This window comes from Hemiscyllium ocellatum, chromosome 12 (assembly GCF_020745735.1).
Source record: "Hemiscyllium ocellatum isolate sHemOce1 chromosome 12, sHemOce1.pat.X.cur, whole genome shotgun sequence".
NCBI lineage: Eukaryota > Metazoa > Chordata > Chondrichthyes > Orectolobiformes > Hemiscylliidae > Hemiscyllium > Hemiscyllium ocellatum.
Genome location: NC_083412.1, coordinates 76376357 through 76403344, shown reverse-complemented (window position 1 = coordinate 76403344; position 26988 = coordinate 76376357). Strand labels below are relative to the sequence as shown.

At 41.6% G+C, this 26988-nt stretch overlaps 1 protein-coding gene across 7 annotated transcripts in view; it reads right to left on the bottom strand.

Annotated features, from left to right (window-relative positions):
• Positions 1 to 26988, bottom strand: part of eva1c (eva-1 homolog C (C. elegans)) — a 145009-nt gene that overhangs the window by 12113 nt on the left and 105908 nt on the right. For all 7 annotated transcript variants that reach the window (XM_060833728.1, XM_060833732.1, XM_060833734.1 and 4 more), the window contains one exon: positions 21318 to 21461. In XM_060833728.1, coding sequence (XP_060689711.1) covers positions 21318 to 21461 — 144 coding nt within the window. The remainder of the gene's footprint in view (positions 1 to 21317; positions 21462 to 26988) is intronic.

Below are 26988 nucleotides of genomic sequence, written 5' to 3'. Positions count from 1 at the left end.
ACAACTTGGATGGGGATCAAGATGACCAGCAGCATTAACAGCATTAGATACAGAAAAATGTGGCAGGGTGTACACCAGCAGAAGTGACAACAGCTGCCTCTGCATGGACCTACTGTTCCAAAGGAGACGGGGATGAATTCAGAGGTACAGCTTACAGGGGTCCATACTAACCAAGTAGGATAAACCTTGTGATAGTCAGGGTTTGGCATCAGATGGTGGCAGATAATTGTAATCGGCTGGAACAAATAATACTGATTACAGGCCATACTTTCGGAATGATCACTGCCCTGAACTTCTTTCCTTCTGCTCCTTCAAGAACTCTGCTGGAGATATTTTCTGGAGCTCGCTGTCAAGTGCCCACCAGGACTGGTGAGCTATTTTTAGGATAGAAACCCTGATGAAGGGCTTTTGCCTGAAATGTCCATTTTCTTGCTCCTCGGATGCTGCCTGAGCGGCTGTGCTTTTTCAGCACCACTCTAATCTAGACTCTGATTTCCAACATCTGAAGTCCTCACTTTTGCCTATTTGTTAGGATAGGCGATCTTGTCAAATTTGCCACTGATGATGCCAGTCACATTGAATGGGTGCCCAGGCCTGTAGTTCTAGCTAGTGTTCCAAAATATCCAATCCAGTTGTCCCACTGCAGATACAATAATGGCATGCACCTGACAAAAAATTGTTCAGTTTTCTTTTGTCCACGAAAACTAGGACAAATTTACCCATATAAAATTGATCAGATGTGTCCTGTCCACAAAAAGTGGGAATAATCCTATATAATCAATTACCACCTCCTTATTTTGTTCTCAAAAATCACCAAAGTAACTGAAGGTGTTCTGGACAGCACTGCTAAGTGGCACCTCATCACCAGAAACCTTCTCATTCATCATCAATTGAATTCCACCAAGCCCACATAGCTTCAAACCTCAGCACAACTTTAGTCCAAACATTGACAAAAGAGATAATTCCAAAGGTGAGATTGACATCAAGGCACATTTGACTGAGTGTGGCATCATGGAGCCCTAAAAAAACTCAAGTCATTGAGGATCAGGGAGAAACTCTGGCACTGGTAGATGGTTGTGATTGTTGGCATCCAATGATCTTTGCCTTTCAGGAGTTAGTTGGCACAGTGCCCTAGGCCCAAGGATCTTCAGCTGCTGAACAACAGCCTCCCTCCATCATTTCAGAAGTGAATAGGCAGATTAGGAGCAGGAACACTCCGGCCCTCAATCTGGTCAAGAAGGTCATGGCTAAATGATTATTCAATATTCTTGCCTACCTGTGATAACCTTTCACCCCATTAATTAACAAGAACCTGTTTATTTCTGTCTTAAAAATATTCAAAACCTCTGTTCACCCCATGTTTTGAGGAAGAGAGTTCCAAAGAGTTACAACCCACTGAGAGAAAAAACATTCTCCTTTTCATTCTGAAAAAGGAGTTGGACAATGAATTGAACAGGTATTTATATTGATCTTCACTATAGAGGATATAAGTAATATCCTGGATATAGCTATAAATAAAGAAATGGAAAGAAAAGGAACTCAAGAATATTACAAAATCACCAAGGAAGAGGAAATTTGCGGATGACACAAAGGTTGGAGGTGTCGTTGAGAGTATAGAGGGCTACTGCAGGCTGCAGCATGACATAGACAGGATGCAGAGCAGGGCTGAGAAATGGCAGATAGAGTTCAACCTGGATAAATACGAAGTGATGCATTTTGGAAGGTCGAACTCGAATGCTGAATACAGGATTAAAGACAGGATTCTTGGCAGTGTGGAGGAACAAAGGGATCTGGGTGTGCAAGTACATAGATCCCTCAGAGTTGCCACCCAAGTGGATAGGGTTGTTCAGAAAGCATATGGTGTTTTGGCTTTCATTAATAGGGGGATCAAGTTTAAGAGCCGCGAGGTTTTGCTGCAGCTCTACAAGTCCCTGGTGAGACCACACTTGGAATATTGTGTACAGTTCTGGTCACCCTACGATAGGAAAGATACAGAGGTTTGGAGAGGGTGCAAAGAAGGTTTACCAGGATACTGCCTGGACTGAAGGGATTGCCTTATGAAGAAAGGTTGAATAAGCACGGACTTTTCTCTCTGGAGAGAAGGAGGAAGAGAGGAGACATGATCGAGGTGTACAAAATAATGAGAGGAATAGATAGAGTCAATAGCCAGAGACTTTTCCCCAGGGCAGGATGGACTGGTACAAGAAGTCATATTTTGAAGATATTAGGAGGAATGTATAAAGGGGATGTCAGAGGTAGGTTCTTTATGCAGAGAGTTGTGAATGCATGGAATGCGTTGCCAGCTGTGGTGGTGGAAGCAGAGTCATTGGGGACATTTAAGCAACTGCTGGACATGCACATGGATAGCAGTGAGTTACTATATTTTACAATTGGATTAAGTCTTGGCACAATCTTGGCCAGAGTGGCATGGTAACTCAGTGGTTAGCACTGCTCCCTCACAGCACCAGGGTCCTGGGTTTGATTCCAACCTCAGGTGACTGTGTGGAGTTTGCACATTTTCCCTGTGTTGACTGTAGGTTGTTATAAGAAGTGGCTAGTGAAATGATGGTATGATATTTTAATTTCACAAATTCACAACATTTGGAGAAGGTTCCATTAGATTGTAAAATGGCAAATGTAGCTCCTTTATTCAAAAATAGAGGGTGACAAGAGTAGGTAAATACAGTCAGTCAGCTTGACATCCATCAGAGGGAAGATGTTAAAAGATACTACTAATGACATTATAGCAAAGTACTTAGAAATATTCAAATCAATCTGGCTGGGTAAATATAGTTTTGTGAGAGTGAAATCATGTTTAACTAAATATTTGAAGTTCTTTGAAGAAACAATGTGTTTCTTAGATAAATGGAAACGGGTTAATGTATTGTACTGAGATTTACAGAAGATGTTTGATAAGGTGCTACATCAAAGATTGTTGCAAAAAGTAAAAGTTCATGATATTGGGGCAATATTCTGATGTCAACAGTGGATTGGCTCACTAACAGGAAACAGACAGTAGGCATGAACATGTCATTTTCTGGTTGGTAAGTTGCAAGATTGATCTGTCATGGAAAGCCATGCTGGGACCACAACTGTACACAATTTATATAAATTACTTGGATAAAGGGCCTGAAGGTAAGATTGTTAGAGTTGCTGAGGATGCAAAGGCAAGCAAAGAAAGTAAGTTGCGAGGAGGACATAAGGAGGCTGGAAAGAAATAAAAATAGGTGAAGTCAGTGGGCAAAGTTCTAGCAAATGGAATATACTGTAAGGAAATGTAAAAATATCTATTTTTGCAGGGAGAATCAAGGAGCGTATTATCGAAATAGTGAGAGGTTGCAGAGCCCTGAGATGCAGAGGAATCTGGGTGAGCTACTGCATGAACATAAAAGCTTAATATGCACATTTGGTATGACTTGGGTGAGGAGGTTATGGGGTGGGTTAGTAAATTTGCAGATGACACAAAGGTTGGAGGTGTCGTTGAGAGTATAGAGGGCTACTGCAGGCTGCAGCATGACATAGACAGGATGCAGAGCAGGGCTGAGAATTGGCAGATAGAGTTCAACCTAGGTAAATGTGAAGTGATGCATTTTGGAAGGTCGAACTCGAATGCTGAATACAGGATTAAAGACAGGATTCTTGGTAGTGTGGAGGAACAAAGGGATCTGGGTGTGCAAGTACATAGATCCCTCAGAGTTGCCACCCAAGTGGATAGGGTTGTTCAGAAAGCATATGGTGTTTTGGCTTTCATTAACAGGGGGATCAAGTTTAAGAGCTGCGAGGTTTTGCTGCAGCTCTACAAGTCCCTGGTGAGACCACACTTGGAATATTATGTACAGTTCTGGTTGCCCTACTATGGGAAAGATACAGAGGCTTTGGAGAGGATGCAAAGAAGGTTTACCAGGATATTTCCTGGACTGAAGGGATTGCCTTATGAAGAACGGTTGAATAAGCACGGACTTTTCACTCTGGAGAGAAGGAGGAAGAGAGGAGACATGATCGAGGTGTACAAAATAATGAGAGGAATAGATAGAGTCAATAGCCAGAGACTTTTCCCCAGGGCAGGATGGACTGGCACGAGAAGTCATATTTTGAAGATATTAGGCGGAATGTATAAAGGGGATGTCAGTGGTAGGTTCTTTATGCAGAGAGTTGTGAATGCATGGAATGCATTGCCAGCTGTGGTGGTGGAAGCGAAGTCAATGGGGACATTTAAGCAACTGCTGGACATGCACATGGATAACAGTGAGTTACTATATTTTACAATTGGATTAAGTCTCGGCACAATCTTGGCCAGGGTGGCATGGTGACTCAGTGGTTAGCACTGCTGCCTCACAACACCAGGGTCCCGGGTTTGATTCCAACCTCAGGTAACTGTATGTGTGGAGTTTACACGTTCTCCCTGTGTCTGTGTGGGTTTGCTCCGGTTTCCTCTCATAGTCCAAAGATGTGCAGGTTAGGTGAAATGGCCATGCTTAAATTGTCAATTAGGTGCATCAATCAGAGGGAAAAGGGATTGAGTGGGTTACTCTTTGGAGGGTAGGTGTAGACCTGTTGGACCAAAAGGCCTGTTCTCTGCTGTACTGTCCAATGTAATTAGGAAAGCTAACATGAATGTTATAGTTTATTATGAAGGGTATTTAGCTATCATGCCTTCATGCCCCACATCGAAATGGTTGATGTAAATTGTACAAATCTTGTGACCTCATCACATACGCTGTGTAGCCCACACATTTTACTCATCATATTCTGCTAATCAAAAAAGATCTATTTATGCATACTGTCTGCTTTCTGCCAACTGTTAATCTTCTATCCATGCTAATATGTTATCACTTAACCTTGAACTTTCATTTTCCTCCATTGTTTTCCAGGTGGCATCATATCAAATGCCTTCAGGAAATCCAAGTAGAATACATCTGCTTGCTCCCATTTATCTACAGCACATGAACACTTTTAAGGTACTCCAATAAATTGGGTAAACATGTTTTCCCTTTGATGAAACCATGCTGACTCTTCCTGATTACCTTGAGTTTTCTAAGTGTGCAGCTGTAATCTTTTTGATGATTAATTCCAACACCTTCCCCACAACAAATAACAAATGAAGAGGCCTCTAATTTCTTGTTTTCTGCCTCCCTCCCTTCTTGAATATGGAATTATATTTGCTACATTTGAATCCAATGGACCCTAGGGAAGTTTGGAAATTTAACATGAATTTATCTCCCACTTCATTAGCCACCTTCTTTTATGAGCTGAAAATGTGTTGCTGGAAAAGCGCAGCAGGTCAGGCAGCATCCAAGGAGCAGGAGAGTCGACGTTTCGGGCATGAGCCCTTCTTCAGGAATCTGCTCTGATTCAGCTCTGATCTCCAGCATCTGCAGTCCTCACTTTCTCCTAGAAGATTTTAACCTTCTTTTATGACCCAAGGATGAAATTCACAATGTTCCTTAGATAGCACATTCCAAACCCAGGACTGCAGCCATCTAGAAGGATGAAAGGGAACAAATACATGGGAATAGCAGCATCTGCAGCTCTCTCAAAGTCACCCACCATTACTTCACTGTTGCTGGATCAAAGTCCTGGAATTCCTGCCCTAATGGTATTATGGGTCAACTCACATCAGATGGACTGCAATGGTTCAAAAAAAAGTAGTGTCCATCACCTTCCCAATGGCAACTAGTTATGGGAAATATGAATGAATGAAAGAAATCCATCTGGATCCATAAAACCACAAGATGTAGGAACAGAAGTTGGTCATTCAATCCATCTAGTCTGCTTTGCTACTCAAAAACTTTATAGTTTACATGATAATCCCATCACCACTTTGATGCTTTTTCGCCAAAACCCTTGATTCTCTTTCAGAGAATCATCTCAGCCTTGAATATCTAACCAGCTTTGAAAGCCGTCTGCAGCAAAGAATTCCACAGATTGACCACCTTTGGAGAGAAAAAAATTCCACCTATCTCTGTCTTAAATAGACAACTCCTTATACTGAGATTATGTCCTTTGGTGCTAGACTCACCAAAAAGAGGAAGCAATCTCTCCACATCTACCATTTTAAGCCTACTAAGAGTCTTGTACATTTCAATAAGGTGTCCTCTCATTCTCCTAAACGCCAATGAATATAAGTCCGACCTAAGCAACCATTCTTTTGCAAGGAAATTCCTCTCTACTCGGGATCAATTTAATGACCCTTATCTAGATTCCTCCAATGCTAGTATATCTTCCCTTAGATAAATTGACTAGAACTGTTCGCAGCATTCTGGATGTACTCTGACCAGAGCCTTGCATATTTCTAGCTATACCTCCCTACTTTTATACTCCATTCCCTTTGCCATAAAGGCCAATGTTCTATTTACCTTCCTTATTAATTGCTGAACTTATATGCTAGCTTTTTGTGATTCATGCATTGGAACCCCAAATCACTCAGAGCTCCAACTTTCCGCATTGTTTCCCCATTTAAATAATATTCAGCTATTTTATTCTCCCTGCCAAAGTGCATTGCATCATATTTGCCCACTTGGCATTCGAAACGACAAGATTTTTTGTCTACTAACTTAACCTGTCTATATGCACCCACACCTCCCCCCTCACCTCCCTCCAAGGCCCCAATGGATCCTTCCATATCTGCTGCAAATTCACCTGCACCTCCACACACATCATTTACTGTATCCGCTGCACCCGATGTGGGGAGACAGGCTGCCTACTTGTGAAACGTTTCAGGGAACACCTCTGGGACACCCACACCAACCAACCCAACCGCCCCGTGGCTGAACACTTTAACTCCCCCTTTAACTCCGCCAAGGACATGCAGGTCTTTGGCCTCCTCCATCGCCAGACCCTGGCCACATGACACCTGGAGGAAGAGAGCCTCATCTTCCGCCTGGGAACTCTCCAACCACACGGGATGAATGTAGATTTCTCCAGCTTCCTCATTTCCCCTCCATGAAGCCATATTGACTCCGATGAAAATGTGGGTTTCCAACCCACATGTGGTCTGCTGTTGTAGGATTATAGTGAGATGAGAAGAGATTAACGTATAATACTTTATCAGATTATAGTAGTATTACAGCAGGCTCGAACATTTAACCAAAAACACCTGTTCAGATAAATGGCCTATAGTCAATTCTGAAAAAGGGGTCACTCAACCTGAAGTGTTAACTCTTGATTTTTCTCCACAGATGCTGCCACCTGCTGAGTTTTTCCAGCATTTTCTCTTTTGGTTTCAGATTCCAGCATCCACAGTAATTTGCTTTTGTTCAATGTTTCCTCTCTTTTCCTTTATATATAGTTGAAGAAGCTCTAACAGTCTATTTTTATGTTAGTTGCTAGCTTGCATTCATTATTTATTTTGTCAATCACTTCTTTTGGACATCATTTGTTGGTTTTAAGATCTTCCCAACCATCTGATTTAGCACTAATCTTTATCATGTTTGTTTTTAAATTTTGATTTGATACATCCTTAACTTCCCAGTTGGTTTATCCCCTTCCTAGAATCCTTCTTCCTGATTGGTTTATATCTTTGCCAAGAATTTTTTAAAATATCTAGTGTTGTTCACCAATCATACTTTCAGTTAAACCCTTTCTCAGTCCACTCCACCCAACTCAAGTGTCATTTCAATGTAATTACCTTTATCCAAGTTTAGTACTACTCAAATTTCTCACTCAAACCTAACGCTAAATTCTACCACATTATGGTTACTGTTCCCTCAGAAACCTTTTACTTTGGATTATTTATTACACCTGCCTCATTATGCGTTATACGGTCCAAATTTGCCTGATCCCTCATTAGATCTACAACATATCATTCCAGAAATCTATTCCAAATATATGCTATGAATTCATCTTCATGCCTGCTTCTGCTAATTTTATTTTCCAATCCATATGAAGATTAAAGAGATCAATTATTAATATGTTGCCTTCTTAACTTGTCCTCATTATTTCCTCAGGTAGTCTGAATCCTACAGAATGGCTACTGTTTGGGATCTTATAGATCATTACTCACACCAATGTCTTCTTCCCCTTTTTAATGCTTGCACCATCCACAAAGATCCTACACCATCCAATCCAAGATAATTTCTTGTTAATGTATTAATTCCATCTTGGACTAACAAAGCGAGCCCACCACTCTTCAATTCCAGCATGGCTTTTCAAAAGGTCTCATACCCATGATCGTTTAGTTCGCAATTTTGCATCTGTAATGGTAATAAGACCATATTTATTTACCTGGATTTGTGCCAATAATTCATTTATTTTATTCTGAATACTATTTGCATTCAAGTAAACAGCCACTATTTTTTTCCTAATTATCTTTTGTTCCCTCTTTGTCCCTGTTTGCTGCTTTGTTTTATACTGGTATATTATTCCCTTCTTGCCCCCTCAGGATAGCATTGTTAAAATAGTTGCCCTGCAATACTGCCTTGTCTTTTTGATTTGCAAGCCTAGATTTCCTCCTCCTGAACACTCCCACCCCCAAATTAATTAAAAGCTCTCTCTACAGTCCTAGTTGTTTGATTCACTAGGACACTGGTCGCAATACAGATTAAGTAAAGCTGTCAAACAGGAACAGCTCCTTTCTATCCAAAGGAAAAAGTAAGTACTGCAGATGCTGGAGATCAGAATCAAGTGTGTGATGCTGGAAAAGCACAGCAAGTTAGGAGGCATCCGAGGAGTAGGAGAGTTGATGTTTCGGGCATAAGCCCTTCATCAGGAGTGTCTCAGGAACTGAAACCCATTAATCCCACACCAATCGTTAAACCACACACTTAAGTCCTTTAATTTATTTATCCAGTGCCAACTTTGCAGTGGGGCAGGTAACAATCCTCTGATTATGAGTTTGGAGATCTTGCATTTGAGTTTAGTTCCTAACTGTTCAAAGTCTTTCAGCTAAACTACCATTTCAGTCCCATCAATGTTGTCGGTATCAAAGTGGATGAAAACACCTGGATCTCTCCCCTCCCAATGCAAGTTCATTTCTAGCCCTGAGGTGATGCCTTTAAGCCTGGTACCAGGTAGACACTACAATCTATGCTCATAGCTCCAGAAAACAGTATCTACCCATTACTGTTTTGTTTCCTATCACTACTACATTCTTATTTCCTCCCTCCACTTGAATAGCTCCCTTTACCACAATGTCATGGTCAGATTGCTCATCCTCCCTACAATCCCAGCTCTCATCCACATACCTTGCAAGAACCTTGCTACTGTTGCATTATTGAAGGACAGAGGTTTCTCAAGGACAGCCCTTTGAGCCTCATACCTGCCTCACTTATAATTACACTTCCCTATCACTGATCAGAGACTAACTGAATTACCTAATTTAAGGTGTATGGTTGCCTCCTGGCCCAAAGTATCAAGGTAACTTATCCCTTCCTGACAGAGTACACATTCCGCAGCTCAGATTCCAGATCCCCAAACTCTGATCCAAAAGCGCTTGAGCTGCAAACTCTTACTACTAACGTGATCACCTTGGTGCTCAGCAGCTCTCATATGTTGCATCATCCAAACTAACATCTCGGTCACAGTAATCAAGTTAAAAATCACACAACGCCAGATTATAGTCCAACAGGTTTATTTGGAAGCACTAGCTTTCGGACCACTGCTCCTGCATCAGGTAGGTATTTGATGAAGGAGCAGTGCTCCAAAAGCTTGTACCTCCAAGTAAACTTGTTGGACTATAATCTGGCATTGTGTGATTTTTAATTTTATCCACCCAAGTCCAATACCAGCACCACCACATCATAGTTAATTAAGAGAGTAATTAAAATCACCACAGCATCTCTGCACTTTATTGTATTGTTTCCCTTTTATAATGCTCTAGTAACAATCTTAAACCTAATAATCGAGTGGAATCAAGTCCCAGAGTAGAGGCCAATGTGGGGAAGCGGTCCTGGAGAAAACTTACTTTGTAGCAGCTGAGAGCCAGTGCGGAACGGATTGGAGGCTTAATGCAGAGTGTGACAGTTTTTGGACTGGGGTCTGGCATGGGCGGTCAGACCATGTGTGGAAGCCTCTGAGTTCAGCTACTGCAATGTAATGCTTATATATAATTTGTTTATATGACAGTAATGCCTATCCTTTTAACAATGTCCTATTTCTGTAAAATATTAAGATTTATACTTGGGTACTTATGCCTAACATGCTGCAATTAGTCGTGATATTGTAAAACTTTTTACTGTTCTCCTGTACGTCTGTCCTTCAGAACACATGACAATAAGGGATATTCTATTCTAAAGGCTATTTTTTTAAAAAAAGAGGAATGAAAGACCGGACACCTGAACACAAACTGCATGCCTTATTTTCACTTTAAAGATTGGAATTCTCAACAATCAGCTGTTGAGGCAAAAATCAACTACACATCTCTCTTCCCTCCTTCACTGATCTCCTTGAGAGACTGAACTCCTGCACTTGATTGTAAGTCACGCTCAAATGCTCAGTCACACTGGGATGGATACTTATAATGTTCTGAAAACAAAGTACCTATCTAACTCAATAAATGAGGTGCCAGTTTCAGTCAGTTCTTAATTAGACTGCTTTCCCAATACACCACTTGAACATAAGCCTGCTCAAAAGATTCCGATTATAGAACTTAAAAACAGTTGATTTCTCTTTAAGCAAATTATAAATTACAGTGTATCAAAAACTAATAGGCCTGCAAATCCATCAGTGTGCTTAGTATTACTTCCTTTGTGATTGTAACTTTGTTCTTTCCTTCCACATCTTGATTTAAGTATTACTGATATGATTTTGGTATCCTCTATGACCAAGACAGCAAAATATTTGTTCATTGCATCTGTCACTCCCTTATTATTTACTACTAACGTCCCATTCTCACCCTCTAGAGGACCAACACTCACTTTAGTTACTCTTTTCCTTGTTAAATACCTGTAGGAACTTTTGTGTTTTTTTTTGCATTCCTAGTTAGCTTCCACTCACACACTAATTTCTTTCACATGATTAACCTTTCAGTCATTCTCTGCCATTTATCTTTATGCAGTTAAATGATTTTTTTCTTAAGTTTAATGTTTTCCTTGAATTCTTCAGTTAACCATGGATGGTGGGCCCTCCCTTTAGTATAGTGGAAATTCTGAAAAGTCTGAACCAACTCCTTATACGTCTGCCACTACATTTCTACTCATCTATCTTCCAACCTAGTATGCTAGGTCACTTCAGCTAGCTCAGCTTTCATGTCCACAGAATTGTCCTTACTTGCATTTAAAATACTAGACTTGGATTGAATCCTCTGTCTTTCAAATTGGATGTAAAATGCTGCTTCAGCTACCAAGGGCAGTCTTAGTTGTGCACTGTTTTCATTATGATGCCCAAACCAAATGATGCAATGCCGAATTTTAATATGATTGCATTGTATCTCTAAACAAATTATAAGAAAACTTGATCAGATTGTTTTCATGCAAGCATTATCCCTATAAGGATATCACTAAGAATTTGCATGTTTATTTCCTGATGGCTGAGAAGAACACTGTGTATCCACTGGAAACTCCCATCAAAACAGCCTCCCTCGATGCCATGGAATTTCAAAAATTTTGTCCTTTGTGTCTTGTTGAGTGATGCATGGCATGCAAAAATTCCAAGTAATCACCGATTTCACTCTCTGAAGTAAGTATGATTACGAGAACAAGATCAAGACCTTGTATAATCCACATCAATTTGTCAAGCCCATCACTGTCTAAATCACACACATCTCACACTGTTTCATACTTAGTGCAGCAGCTAATCACCACATCATATGCTGCTATTGCAGGCTTTACTCATTGGCATATTTAGAGAAAACTATTTTCATCAAAGTATGTTAAATGGTGCTCATTCTTCATAGGTATGTAACAACTTAATAGAACTATGTTTAATGACCATAACAAAGCAAACCCTCAAATGAAGGATATTATTTCATTTCTCATTCCTTTTCCTGAAAACAGTTACCCTGCCACAGTTGAGTTGCTTACTATGGGAGTGGTGATGCTACAGTTTTCGGATTACCATTTTAGGTAGCGCCCTCAATTATTTGAGGGCAGCCATACCTGAGCTAGTGCCATAATTTTACTAAATGATAGGTGAAGCTGGTAGGTGCAGCTCTTCTGCACCTGAAACCCAGATTGAATCCTGTGGCGCTGGGACAATTCTCAACCTCTCACCAGCTGCCTTGTCCACTAAGCTAACTGTCCCCGACCAACTTTAGAGTTATGAATTATTTAAAATGTTAAGTGTAACAAATATATTTTGTTTGCCGTTAAAAAAAAATCAATCCTGCAATGAAACGGTGTTTCATTGATTTTCCAGTCAATTTTCAAAGCTGTCCTAGCTTCAACCTATGGTGTTGCTACACAGTATTCATCACACCCACACAACCAGCAAAGTTTAAAAGAATCATCTCCTGCATGCAAGCACCAACAGTACATCCATTTGAACAGATAGCTCATTACTGCAATAAAAAAACACATAGATAGCTTGTTCTATAATTTGCTCGTCCCCATTTGCATTGCCTCCTGCAAATTGGACATTATGTTGTTGTAAGTACCTTCAAAGGGTCTGGAAATACTTCTGTGTCAGATATGTGCTTTGATAAGTTGTTGGGAAACAACAAAGCCAAATATTTTTGAAATTTGGAATCAGCAGCAGATAATCAAATATTATAATTCTTAGAAGCTTAATCTTGTTGACTATGTCTGCTGTTTTAATGATGCAGCTCTCTCTCTCTCTCTCTCCCTTCTGTATTTCGTTTACCATATCTGTTTTGTGCTTCTCTTATTTGTGTATCTTTTTTGCATGCTGGGTGGGTTGTTATTGGAGAGACATAAAGTGCTTAATATCTTTACAATATCTACGCTGCTTTTTCTTCAGTTCCTTTGAAACACAGGTGCATGAAGGACAGAAGTCTTAAATTTTATAAAGAGTGATATTTTGCTTTTAATTTAAAAGTACAGGAGGTGAAGAGGTATGGAAATGTTATTATAGAAATGAATGCTATTAGTAAAGAGCTATGAATGAATTATTAGATTTTGGAAGTTATACTCCTAAACTGCACTGTTCAAGATGGAAGCACGTTCAGCAGTATAAGAAAACATTACTGCGAAAACTTTAACAATCAGAAGAGTTAACAAGAATAATACCTAGACTTCAGACGATAAGTTATGAGATGAAATAATACAAATAGTCCTGATTTCTGTAGAATCTAGAAGGTTGAAGAGTGATGTTATCAAAGTTTGCAAGATAGAGTCATAGAGATGTACAGTATGGAAACAGACCCTTCGGTCCAACCCGTCCATTCCGACCAGATAGCCCAACCCAATCTAGTCCCACCTGCCAGCACCCGGCTCATATCCCTCCAAAGCCTTCTTATTCATATACCCATCCAAATGCCTCTTAAATGTTGCAGTTGTACCAGCCTCCACCACTTCCTCTGGCAGCTCATTCTATACACATACCACTCTCTATGTGAAAAGGTTGCCCCGTAGGTCTGTTTTATATCTTTCCCCTCTTACCCTAAACCTATGTCCTTGCATTCTGGACTCCCCAATCCCAGGGAAAAGACTTTGTCTATTTATCGCATCCATGCCCTCATAATTTGTAAACCTCTATAAAGTTACCCCTCAGCCTCCGACGCTCCAGGGAAAACAGCCCCAGCTTGTTCAGCCTCTCCCTGTAGCTCAGATCCTCCAACCCTGGCAACATCCTTGTAAATCTTTTCTGAACCCTTTCAAGTTTCACAACATCTTTCCGATAGGAAGGAGACTAGAATTGCACACAATATTCCAATTGTGGCCTAACCAATCTCCTGTACAGCCACAACATGACCTCCCAACTCTGTACTCAATATTCTGACCAATAAACGAAAGCATTTTTCACTATCCTATCTACCTGCGACTCCACTTTCAAGGAGCTATGAACCTGCACTCCAAGGTCTCTTTGTTCAGCAACACTCCCCAGGACCTTACCATTAAGTGTATAAGTCCTGCTAAGATTTGCTTTCCCAAAATGCAGCAACTCGCATTTATCTGAACTAAACTCCATCTGCTACTTCTCAGCCCATCTGGTCCAGATCCTGTTTAATTTGAGATAACCCTCTTCATTGTCCAGTACGCCTCCAATTTTGGTGTCATCTGCAAACTTACTAACTGTACCTCTTATGCTCGCATCCAATCATTTATGTAAATGACAAAAAGTAGCAGGCCCAGCACCGATCCTTGTGGTACTCCACTGGTCACAGGCCTCCAGTCTGAAAAACAACCCTCTGCCACCATCCTCTGTCTTCTACCTTTGAGCCAGTTCTGTATCCAAATGACTAGTTCTCCCCGTATTCCATGAGATCTAACCTTGCTAATCAGTCTCCCATTGAGAACCTTATCGAACGCCTTACTGAAGTCCATATAGATCACATCTACTGCTCTGCCCTCATCAATCTTCTTTGTTACTTCTTCAAAAAACTCAATCAAGCTTGTGAGGCATGATTTCCCACGCACAAAGCCATGTTGACTATCCCGAATCAGCACTTGCCTTTCCAAATACATGTCCATCCTGTCCCTCAGGATTCCCTCCAACAATTTGCCCACCACTCAGGTCAGTCTCACCAGTCTATAGTTCCCTGGCTTGCCTTTATCGCCCTTCTTAAACAGTGGCACCACATTAGTCTTCCGGCACCTCACCTGTGACTATCAATGATACAAGTATCTCAGCAAGAGGCCTAGCAATCACTTCTCTAGCTTCCCACAGAGTTCTCAGGTACACCTAATCAGGCCCTGGGGATTTATCCACCTTAAACCGTTTCAAGACATCCAGCACTTCCTCCTCTGTAAAATGGACATTTTGCGAGATGTCACCATCTATTTCCCTACAGTCTATATCTTCCATATCCTTTTCCACAGTAAATAATGATGCAACATATTCATTTAGAATCTCCCCCATTTTCTGTGGCTCCACACAAAGGCCACCTTGCTGACCTTTGAGGGGTGCTATTTTCTCTCTAGTTACCCTTTTGTCCTTAATATATTTGTAAAAACTCTTTGGATTCTCCTCAATTCTATTTGCCAAAGCTACCTCATGCCCCGTTTTGCCCTCCTGATTTCTCTCTTAAGTATACTCCTACTTTCTTTATACTCTTCTAAGGATTCACTCGATCTATCCTGTCTGTACCTGACACATGCTTCCTTCTTTTTCTTAACCAAACCCTCAACTTCTTTAGTCATCCAGCATTCCCTATACCTACCAGCCTTCCCTTTCACCCTGACAGGAATATACTTTCTCTGGATTTAAAAAAGATAAGACTAGATAGATACAGATAAATTATCTCCAATGTTTAGGGATTCTAGAGTTGGAGGCATATCTAAACATTAGTGCTAGACTATTGAGGAGAGATGTTTGGAAGCACTTCCACACACAAAGGGTGATAAATGACTGGAGCTCTCTTCCATAATAGCAGTGGATCAATTCTTAATTTTAAATCTGAGATAGATTAAGTTTTATTCAGCAAAGATATTAAGGGATATGTGCCAAAGGCAGGTATATGAACTTAGGCCATAGATCAGCCATGATCTTGTTGAATAACAGAACAGACTTGAAGGGCTGAATGGGCTATTCCTGTTCCTCGTTCCCATATTCCTACATAAAGCTTCACCAAGGTTATTTTGTCCCAAGCTACCACTGGAGTACATTATTGTGGACATTAGTGAAAACAAACAAAACTGACACAAATTTAACAAGATGTAGCAAATAAAATCATGACAAAAATACAGTGGGTGAACCTCCTCAATGTTTGTAATACAATTAGTAGTGTTGAAGCTGTGAGAAATTATTTTATCGAGGTAAGCGTTTTTATCTTGTTCATTGTTCACAAAGGGAGGAGAATGGTACATTCTGGTAACTAATCTACAGAGTATAGATTCTCAGCTTCAATTGTTTGGTCATGCTATCATACATTTAGATATTGTACAGAAACTGGATTGTACAGAATGAGGTCACTTTTTGAGAATGACCGGTGAACCTGACAAATATCTCACACAAATATATAGAAACGTAAATGCACGTATTTATAAAGTTGATCACAAATATAAGACATCATATTTGTGTAGCCATCATACCTGACAGTATTTTGATCTTATGATTGAAGACCATTTATATATAGCCATGTACATGTTAATACAATTGGTCTGGCTTGATTTGCAAAAGCTACTTTAACAGTGCTTCAAACAAAAGTTTATTCTAGATCTTTACATTATTGGTAAAATTTCCAGTGTTGACAAAAAAAGTTTATACTAAATTTTCATTTACAGAAACTCCCACAGAATTATTACTGTGCAGAAAGAGGTTGTTCAGTCCATACTGCTTGCCCTGGTTCTCCTACTTGTCACTTCACCCAGTACCATTCTCTAACCTTCTCCCTATATTCATTCCATAGAAATAGAAAAATAGGAACAATAATTTTACTTTGTAATTTTTCATATGTCAATCTATAGCATTTCCTTATGTGAGCAATTGGGCCTCAACAGCATTAATTGTCAGGTTACACCATAAAATGAGATCTAATGTTTTATATGATGTAAACTATTTGTAATTAAATGTATAAATTATTTCAAATTTAAATTCACATGTATCAGGAATTGTCAATAATTTTACAGTGGCAAACACACTTAATGTTTCCTGTATCCACTGAACACATAATATTTGCCACAGTGATGTATACATAATTTGAAATAGGTCACTATTTAATAAAAGTTTGAAAACTACTGATATTTGGTACTAAGATAACCCCATGCTAATAATAAAAATGAGCTTCCAATGCTAACAGTCCACTTTATCTTAAATGTGTGACAAATTTTGGAAGTAACAGTAAAATATTTCTGATATCTAGGTGTAGGTTTGCTCATTAAGCTGGAAGGTTCATTTTCAGCCATTTTGTCACCATACTTGGTAATATCTTCAGTGAGCCTCCAGACGAGACACTGCTGATGATTCCGGGTTTCTATTTATATATTTGGGTTTCTTTGGGTTGCTGATGTCATTTCCTGTATACCTATACAGTGTATTCAAAAAGAAAGGGTACCCAATGATTACTGTCCGCTGATTTTTCAGCAACAGACCCCAACATGCAGACAAAACACATCCAGAAACCCAGCCACTCTCCCTACATCAAAGACATCTTGGAAATGATTGCCAGACTACTCAGACCCCTTGGCATCATGGTAGCCCACAAACCCTCTAACAGACTAAAACAGCAGCTAATGAACTTGAAAGATCCTATACAGACAAGCAAAACTAATGCTATTTACAAAATACCGTGCAAGAACTATAACAAACACTACTTTGGACAAACAGGCAGAAAACTAGCTACCAGGATACATGGACATCAACTAGCCACAAAACGACATGACCCACTCTCACTGGTATCCTTACATTGTCTGGGACAACACATCATCCTAGGACAAGCCAAACAGAGATATGCATGAGAATTCCTAGAAGCATGTCATTCTAACCAGAATTCTATCAACAAACATATTGACTTGGATCCCATTTACGACCCCTGAGAAAAAACACAAATGACATCACCATAGGAAATGACATCACCACAGGAAATGACATCCCCAACCCAAAGAAACCCAAACATATAAATAGAAAGCAAGAATCATCAGCAGTGCTTCGTCTGGAGGCTCACAGAAGATATTACCTATTATGGTGACAAAATGTCTGAAAATGAACCTTCCAGCTCAGCGAGCAAACCTACACCCAGAACCTCAACCTGAGCTACAAATCTTCTCAAAACTCGTCGATTTCTGATATCTGTTTATAATTTGCCAGATGCAGGCAAATTGTTAAATATTTCAATGTGAACTTTATAACTTTTATCAATCATTGCTTACATACACAGTTTGAAAGATTCCATTATATGAACAAATTTTCTCATGCTTTTACATAGATTTCTAATTATTTGTCATTCAAACTTGACCATCATACTTGTAAACAGAGAATAAATACCTCTTGCTGAATAGTATAGGTGATGATTTTTAGAACTGATTGGTACAAAGCCAAATAGTGTCATTCATTGCATCAAATCGATAAATGGCAACATTTCATATTAAAATAGATAATAACTGTTTAGAAGATTGGTGTAAGAGTAAGTATTTACATGTAATACACACATCCGACGAATATGAGATTTGGCAATGGTCACTCAGATCTAGGTTCACTTGAAAAGTGGAAATGGGTAGACAAGCACTAATTCAAGATTTCAGCTTCAATATGATTCATATTTCACAATTAACCTGTTCCTATGGGCAAACTGGAAGAAAGAAAGGTAGGAGACTGAGAGAGAAAAGCTGGTAAAATAACAATAATACTTGATGGGAATTCCACCACCCAAGTTTCCCTTCAAGCCACTCACCATCCTGAGTTGGAAATACACTGCTATTCTTCACTGTCACTGGGTCAAAATCCCAAAACTACCCCCCAAAGGGCATTGTGGGTCAACCCACGGCACATGGACTGCTGTGGTTCAAGAAGGCAGCTCACCACCACCTTCTCAAGGGCAACTAGGGACAGGCAATAAATGCTAGCTAGCCAGCAACACATATGTCCCACAAGAAAACAAGAAAAGCTGAAAGGGCTGGTCAGACTGGGTATCTATTTTGAAGGAAGAGGATGAGTTAGACCAATGTGTCTCATTGGCCAGACATTTCAACCTTCTGGCATTGGGGGAGGGGAAGTTTAATATTACTGCTTTTTGCTGATATATTTGAAGGCAATGAGAACATATGAAATAAAGTTGGATGCCAGCCTACTGCCTTCCCACCCAACTTCAACTTGACCCCACATTAGGAGACTGGGGAAAGAATCAGGTAGATGACCCACTCTGAAGTTTATTCTGGCCCTTAAGTGGACAATCGACTGCCACTGATCTGCCACAATATAAGTGCGGGTGAGAAGGCATGTTCATGGTGAACAGCTCAGCATTTTCGCTTAATGGTTAGTGGTGGGCAAAGAGGGAGACTACCTTATTTGAGGGGTTGTGGGGAGATTCCATGTGCACATTAGGAGCACACATACCAAAACAGTGCTCCTCTTTCATATCCTCGCCTGACCTCTTTCACCTTACCACTCTTGACTTGTTTACCTCATGCCCTCATTGCAGTCTCCCAACTGTGCCCATCCAAGATCTCTAGACCTACCTGAAATTGAGGAGAAATGGTCACTTCTTACAAAGGACTGCTTGTAGCCACAGCAATAGTTAGTCATCCCTCTGGCACAACTGGCTGCTGGGACTATCGAAATGCCGATCAAATTAGCCAGCAGTTCTCTGGGCTGGGACATCCAGTCCCTGAAGAGTAGATTCACTACTTTTCACCAGTTAATGATGTCTCCAATTTTAAGGGAAGTCAGATTTTGATGATGGAGAGGTGCAGACTGACTTTTAACTCAGGAGGGTGGGTGATCAGTAAAATTCATCTCAGGACTATCACCAACTTGTCAACAATAAGGGCACTCTAATACAACACTGTGCAGTTCCCCAAGTCTCCTATGAAAATAACTGATGCCACTGAGCTTTATAATAAATATATCTTTCACTTGAATCATATCAAATAACAGTTTGTATCTAGAATCTTTAATCTTCTAGTTATCTCTACACAGAGAAGAATGAATCATATTTCTGGTGTCCTTGTAACTAAGATCACATGGATATCAACAGAGACTTGGCTTGAAAAAAAGCATTAACAAGCAGCTGTGGACTACAATTTCTAATGTAGAAAGGGTAATGAAGGCTCCTATGATTCACCGTCTAGGCCCCACGGGATTCTGCATCACGAAATACTGTACTTTCTTTATCAGCCATCACACACAGGCGACATAACATCAAAGCTCTCACTGCCGCTGAAGATTAAGACTTCACTGGCATGGGGAATTGTGGGATTAAACTTGTGACCCATGATTCTGTGGTGCAAATAATCAGTGGGGAAGTAGGCTCTGAAATAGAATGACCTTCTAATTAAAACAAATCAACTACTGTTTTATTCCTTCAATTACGGTTCAGTTATACAGGAAGGGGGATCAGAGGAGGGATCACTAAGGAGATTTTTCAGTTTCCTCTCTTTTGAGACAATGAATTTTACTAGACTTCAGGTGGTGGGAATGGGGTAGGAGAGTGCTATAAAATAATGTGGAGCCTGTGTCAGAAGGGATGACTATTGCTGCTCCCATGGTCTGTGAGGCAGATTGATTGCCCATTCTATAGAACTCTCAGCATGTTGATGAAGACAGAAAGGCCCCCCCATCTGCGACAGTCCTTTGGGGGTAGGGGGATGTGGTTACATTGGGGTCAGAGGTGCTCCACTCCTTAATGGAGGCTGTGGACCCAAAACGTCCCCTGGAGTGATTCGGTCTGCAAATGGCATGGCCTAACGATATCAGTTATCCTGAATTATAAAGTTGACTTTTTTTTATCTGAGGCATCCCTCCATATTGAGGCCTCCCTCAGCTTCTGACCAGTCTCAGCAGTGCCCACCTCTCATAGTGCCTTAGCTAAGGCCTCAGAACTGCTAATCCTTTGAGAGGATGGTAGACCAATTAGGAACTTGCTTTCTGTAAAATGACTGGGTAGCTCAGTGGTTAGCATGGCTGCCTCACAGCGCCAGGGACCTGGATTCGATTCCAGGCTTGGGCGACTGTCTGCGTGGAGTTTGCACATTCTCCCCATGTCTGAGTGGGTTTCCTCCGGCTGCTCTGGATTCCTCCCACAATCCAAAAAAAGATGTGCAGGTTACGTGAATTGGCCATGCTAAATTGCCCATAGTGTTCAGCGATGTGTAGGTTAGGTGCATTAGATAGACGTAAATGTATAGTAGGGGAATGGGTCTGGGTGCGTTACTCTTCAGAGGGTCGGTGTGGACTTGTTGGGTCAAAGTGCCTGTTTCTATACTGGAGCGATTTTATGACTAAGCTGGTCCCACTGCCGGGAAATGCAGACTCAGAGGCATCTTTTATTCCCATGCCATGGCCCAGAAACCCATGGTAAAATATGGCCAAATGCGACTGTGTTTTGCATATGCAACTATCATATGCTGAAACCTTTGATAATGCCTTTTAGCTGATAGGAATAAATTCTTAAGACAGATTTCTTTTTAAAGCAGCAATACTTCCAGAAGAAGATGTATTTGTTGATAGGCTGGAATGTACTGGAGTGTGACCGTTTCAATCTTGATGCTTGTGATAAAGGGTTCTGGTATGCCATGAAAAGAAAAATAACGAAATCTCTCCTGAAAAGAAGTTCAAACCCATTTCTCTTTGAAAATAAATAATTGAATGTCAAAATGATTTACTCTTACCACATACATAGATGACACTGAGATATTTCCGTGTTCCAGGAAAACAAGGGTCTCCAAAATAGTGGCTGCTAGCAATAATTTTACAGTTTTGTTTACCATAACAGTTTGTAGATACAACTTCCAGGGCAGTGTGCGATAAACATTCTGCAACACAGAGGAAAAGGATATATGTTAAAACGCACATTAACCACACAGATATGATAGTTTACAAAAATAGAACCTAGAGGTGCATTTAAATCCGTACATGAAATCAATACATTTGGTAAATCATGCACCAGTGCTAGACAAAAAATAAAGTTGCCATTTTGAGGTAAAAATTGAACTGTTTTAATAATATCTTTCAGAAACCAAAGTATGATTTACCAACTTAATCTGACCTCCACCTGACTCATCTGCACTAGACCTTAATGCACATTCAAACAGTCACTCAATTGTCTAACTAACTATCGGTAATGCAAGTTGTCTTATCAATGTCACCACTATTCGATGGAGAAAAGAAACCGAAACTAGTTAAGTTTCTGATAATACATTCTTATTTCCTAAACTTTTGTACCCACTGCTTTTTGAGATGAGAAAAACATGCATAATTTTTCTCTCCCTGGTGTGATTTGGGCAATGGTGAGAACGTTGTGAAAGTATGATGAAAATGAAAGAAAAGCAGTCTTTCAACATTGAGAAAATGTTTTCCAATGTTTTCCTTAACCTTTAAATCGCATCTTCAGAATGTCACGATTGACTGGCAGCTACCATTATTTCCAGAGGTTGGTTAGCTCAGTTGGCTAGGCAGTTGATTTTATTTTGATGTGGAGTAGTAGCAACAGCATGGGTTCACTTTCCACACTACTGAGATCACCATGAAGGAACCCTCTTCTCATGCTCTCTCCTTATCTGAAGCGCGAGGTGATCCTCAGGTTAAAGTACCACCAGTCATTGCTCCCTGACGAGAGAGAAGCCCTATGATCTGGTAAGATGGTGGCAACTTTTACTTTACTTTATTTGCAACTCAATAATAGCCCTTATTTATAAGCCATTTCCAATTCTACTCTCCTTCTCCAAAAAAAACTGGATGGCACCAATTCCTAACATATAATTGGCAATAATGAAACCAAAGAACTGCAGATACAAAAACAGAAATTGCTTGAAAAACTCAGTGGATCTGATAGCATCTGTGGCGAGAAAGCAGAGTTGATGTTTTGGATCCAGTGACCTTCTTCAGAAGGGTTGAAATATTAACTCTGCTTTCTTTGCACAGATGCTGCCAGGCCTGCTGAGCTTTTCTGGCAATTTCTGTTTTGTGTATGCAACTACAGATTGCTGGTGGCACGGTGGGTCAGTGGCTAGTACTGCTGCCTCACAGTGCCAGGGGCCTGGGTTCAATTCCCACCTTGGGCAACTGTCTGTGTGGACTTTGCACATTCTCATGGTGTCTGCGTGGGTTTCCACCCACATTCTAAAGACGTGCAAGTTAGGTGAATTGGCCGTGCTAAAGTGTTAGATGGATTAGTCAGGGGTAAAAGTGGAGGAATGGATCTGGGTGGGTTGCTTTTCAGAGGTTTGGTGTGGACTTGTTGGGCCGAAGAACCTGTTTCCAACTGTAGGGAATCTAATCTAATCAACTGCTTGCCTCGGCCATTATTTAACTGCATCTGCAGGACAATATCTCCACAGATCCAAGGCCAACATCCAGCCCGACTCTTGGTCCACGCAGATGAGCAGCTGTAAGCCACCAGCATCACCACATCATTATGCCTGCTCTTGGATCAACTCATTCACCTCTTCAGCTCTTAAATGATTTTCCTTTGGAGATGAGGGATACCTACAATGTGCATGCTTCTGCCAGGTCGAGTTGCACACAGTGACACGCACATATTTGATACATTTGCCAAGAATGATATCTGAAGGCTATTAGCTTGTTTTTTCAGTGCTCACTCACTCCATGTTTATTTGGGTGTTACATGAGTTGTAACGCTTTTAAGCATGCAGGTAAATTACAGGCTCCCAATCACTGCAGCTTGCATTGCCTTCTAGCACAGAGGGAGAAGCAGGCAGCTTGTCTCAGTGGTGAGCAATGAACGGTCAAGGGGGTGGACATGCTACTGGACAATACTGGTCTACACCACTGTCACACCTGCAACAGGTGTCAGCGGCTTAGTTAGTAAAGTCATTGCTTGAGCATCAAGCAAATGGCCATGTATGAATATCAAGGAACAGTAGGGGTCAAAGGGGAACAGAGCTAGTCAGGAGGTACTGCCACAAGTAGTCAACAGACTGTCTCTTTACATTATGGAATAGGGGGTTGGCCATTGTCAGTCAAGATGTTGGTCCTACCAGAATCTAGGAGAAAGTGAGGACTGCAGATGCTGGAGATCAGAGCTGAAAAATGTGTTGCTAGAAAAGCGCAGCAGGTCAGGCAGCATCCAAGGAGCAGGAGAATCGACGTTTCGGGCATAAGTCCTTCAGGAATGAGGAGGGTGTGCCAAGCAGGCTAAGATAAAAGGTAGGGAGGAGGGACTTGGGGGAAGGGGCATTGGGAATGCGATAGTTGAAGGAGGTTAAGGTGATTGTGATAGGCTGGAGAGGGGGTGGGGGGAGCGGAGAGGTCAGGAAGAAGATTGCAGGTTAAGAAGGCGGTGCTGAGTCCGAGGGTTGGGACTGAGATAAGATGGGGGGAGGGGAAATGAGGAAGCTGGAGAAATCTGCATTCATCCCTTGAGGTTGGAGGATTCCTAGGCGGAAGATGAGGCGCTCTTCCTCCAGGTGTCGTGTTGCCATGGTCTGGCGATGGAGGATGCCAAGGACCTGTATGTCCTTGGCGGAGTGGGAGAGGGAGTTAAAGTGTTCAGGAGCATCTGCTCCCAGGAGGACCAATTCCAATACAGAACAACCCGGATGGCCTCCTTCTTCAAAGACTGCAACTTCCCCTCAGATGTGGCTGACAATGCTCTCCACCGCATCTCCTCCACTTCCCGCTCCTCCGCCCTTGAATCCCGCCCTTCCAATTGCCACCAGGACAGAACCCCACTGGTCCTCACCTACCACCCCACCAACCTCCAGATATATCGTATCATCCTTCGTCATTTCCGCCACTTCCAAACAGACCCCACCACCAAGGATATATTTCCCTCCCCTCTCCTATCAGCATTCCGGAAAGACCACTCCCTCCGCGACTTCCTCATCAGGTCCACACTCCCCACCAATCCAACCTCCACCCCCAGCATCTTCTCCTGCACCCGCAAGAAATGCAAAACTTGCGCCCACACCTCCCCCCTCACTTCCCTCCAAGGCCCCAAGGGATCCTTCCATATCCGTCAGAAATTCACCTGCACCTCCACACACATCATTTACTGCATCTGCTGCACCCGATGTGGCCTCCTCTATATTGGGGAGACAGGCGGCCTACTTGCAGAACGTTTCAGAGAACACCTCTGGGACACCCACACCAACCAAACCAGCCGCCCCGTGGCTGAACACTTTAACTCCCCCTCCCACTCCGCCAAGGACATACAGGTCTTTGGCATCCTCCATCGCCAGACCATGGCAACACGACACCTGGAGGAAGAGCGCCTCATCTTCCGCCTAGGAACCTTCCAACCACAAGGAATGAATGCAGATTTCTCCAGCTTCCTCATTTCCCCTCCCCCCATCTTATCCTTTTCCTACCAGAATCTAGGCAGTTATGAACTTGCACTCTTGGGACTGAGTCAGAGTCAGTCCTGTAGCTCACAAGGAACTCGTCTGGGAATCATAGGTAGGTCAGTCATGGTGCCAAGGAGACACCAATCCAGGATGTGCTTGATTAGGGCCGTCCTGTCAAGTCAGTCTGGGGAAGAGCGGTTGGGGGCACATGATCTGTCCTGGGGGTTTATTCAATAACAGGCAGTGAGCTACCAGGGGATAATCTTACGGAGTTCTGGGAAAATCATGCAATTCGTGTGTTGGATTTGGGTTCATCTTACTGGGTCACTGAGGGAATGATTACAATGCAAGTGTGCAATTCTCATAGATCATAGCAGGGGACTGGTAGCTCCAGGGGAGGTTTTTTTCCCCCTGGGTTACCATCACTCTGGCTTCTCAAAGAGGAGGGTGTAGGATCATCAACTGCACAGCAGTTTGCCAAGTTGGTGGTGCTGTCTCAAGGGGACATGGAGGTGGAGCCTGCAACTCATTCAAAAGAAAACAAAATTGGAACATTGCCATATCTGATCAAAAGGTAGACAAGCAGGAGGCTGGGAGAACACAGCAAGCCAGGCAGCTTCAGGAGGTGGAGAAGTCAATGTTTCAGGTGAAACCATTCAAAAGCCAGTCTGCACAATGGTTGCACATAATCATGGGCACCTTTTGTCAAATGAGCTGAGTGAGCTTCTGTTTGTTTCCTTCAGGGTGGTGGAAAATCTTTTGGAATTAAGACCCTGTTTGGGGCACTTGCAGTAATCACGCCTGCACAGATTCAGTAAATGTGTCCATCTGGTTTCAAAATTTCATTTCATCAGCAGGCCATTCATTCTCCAACTTATACTTTGCCCCATAGTAGCATTAAAAATTATGGCCTCAAACAATCATGTCCAATCAGCTGTGCATGCTAGTTATCTCCTTGTCATGTCAGCTAAGCAAATGTAACCAGCCAACAACATAAAGTATAGAACAATAGAGCACAGTGCAGGCCCTTCAGCCGTCGATGTTGTGTCAGCTTTTTATCTTCTCTAAGATCAGACCAACCTACATACCCTTCATTATACTACCTTCTATGTGCCTATCCAAGAGTCGCTTAAATGTCCCTAATGTATCTGACTCTACTACCACTGCCAGCAGTGCATTCCACACACCCATCACTCTCTGTATAAAGAACTTACCTCTGACATCTCCCCTAAACCTTCCTTCAATGACCTTAAAATTATGCCTCCGCGTGATAGACATTTTAGCCATGGGTAAAGGTTTCTAGCTATCTACTCTATCTATGCCTCTCAACACCTTGTACACCTCTCTCAAGTCGCCTCTCATCCTTCTTCGCTCCAATGAGAAAAGCCCTAGCTCCCTCAAAAGCATCATCTGAGCATTCCATAAATAGAATTGGAAGATGACAACTCATCTCTGCCACAATCACACACTGAACTGTAGGTTTATACAAGTTCACAAGCTACAATGTGGAAGATCACCTTCTCCTCAGAGGGAAGGGTTACCAGGTTGGCTTACTGGTAGAAATCTACTCCTCCAATATAGCAGGAAAACCTTGATTGTGGAATGCACAAGTGACAAAGCTTGTTACAGAAGAATGGCATTGTCATTCCGATCAAGTTTCTCCTCCTTTAAGGTCTCAGACCACACAAGGATGGTTGCCAGGAAACAAAGGCTATCCCATACAACATGGCTCAAGCCATCTTTATGAAAACCAAAAATTACACAGAACAAAAACACATTGTATGGAGACGTCCACTAGGGCCACAGAAGAGCAGACCATAAACCTCTTTAGGATAAGGTGCCAATGTTTGGATCTCTCTTGAGCCTTGCAGTATCACCCAGAAAGAATTAGAATCCCTACAGTGTGAAAACAGGCCCTTTGGCCCAACAAGTCCACACTGACCCTCCAAACAGTAACCCACCCAGACCCATTCCCTTACCCTATATTTACCCCTAACTAATAACCTACACTACAGGCATTAGCATGGCCAGTTCA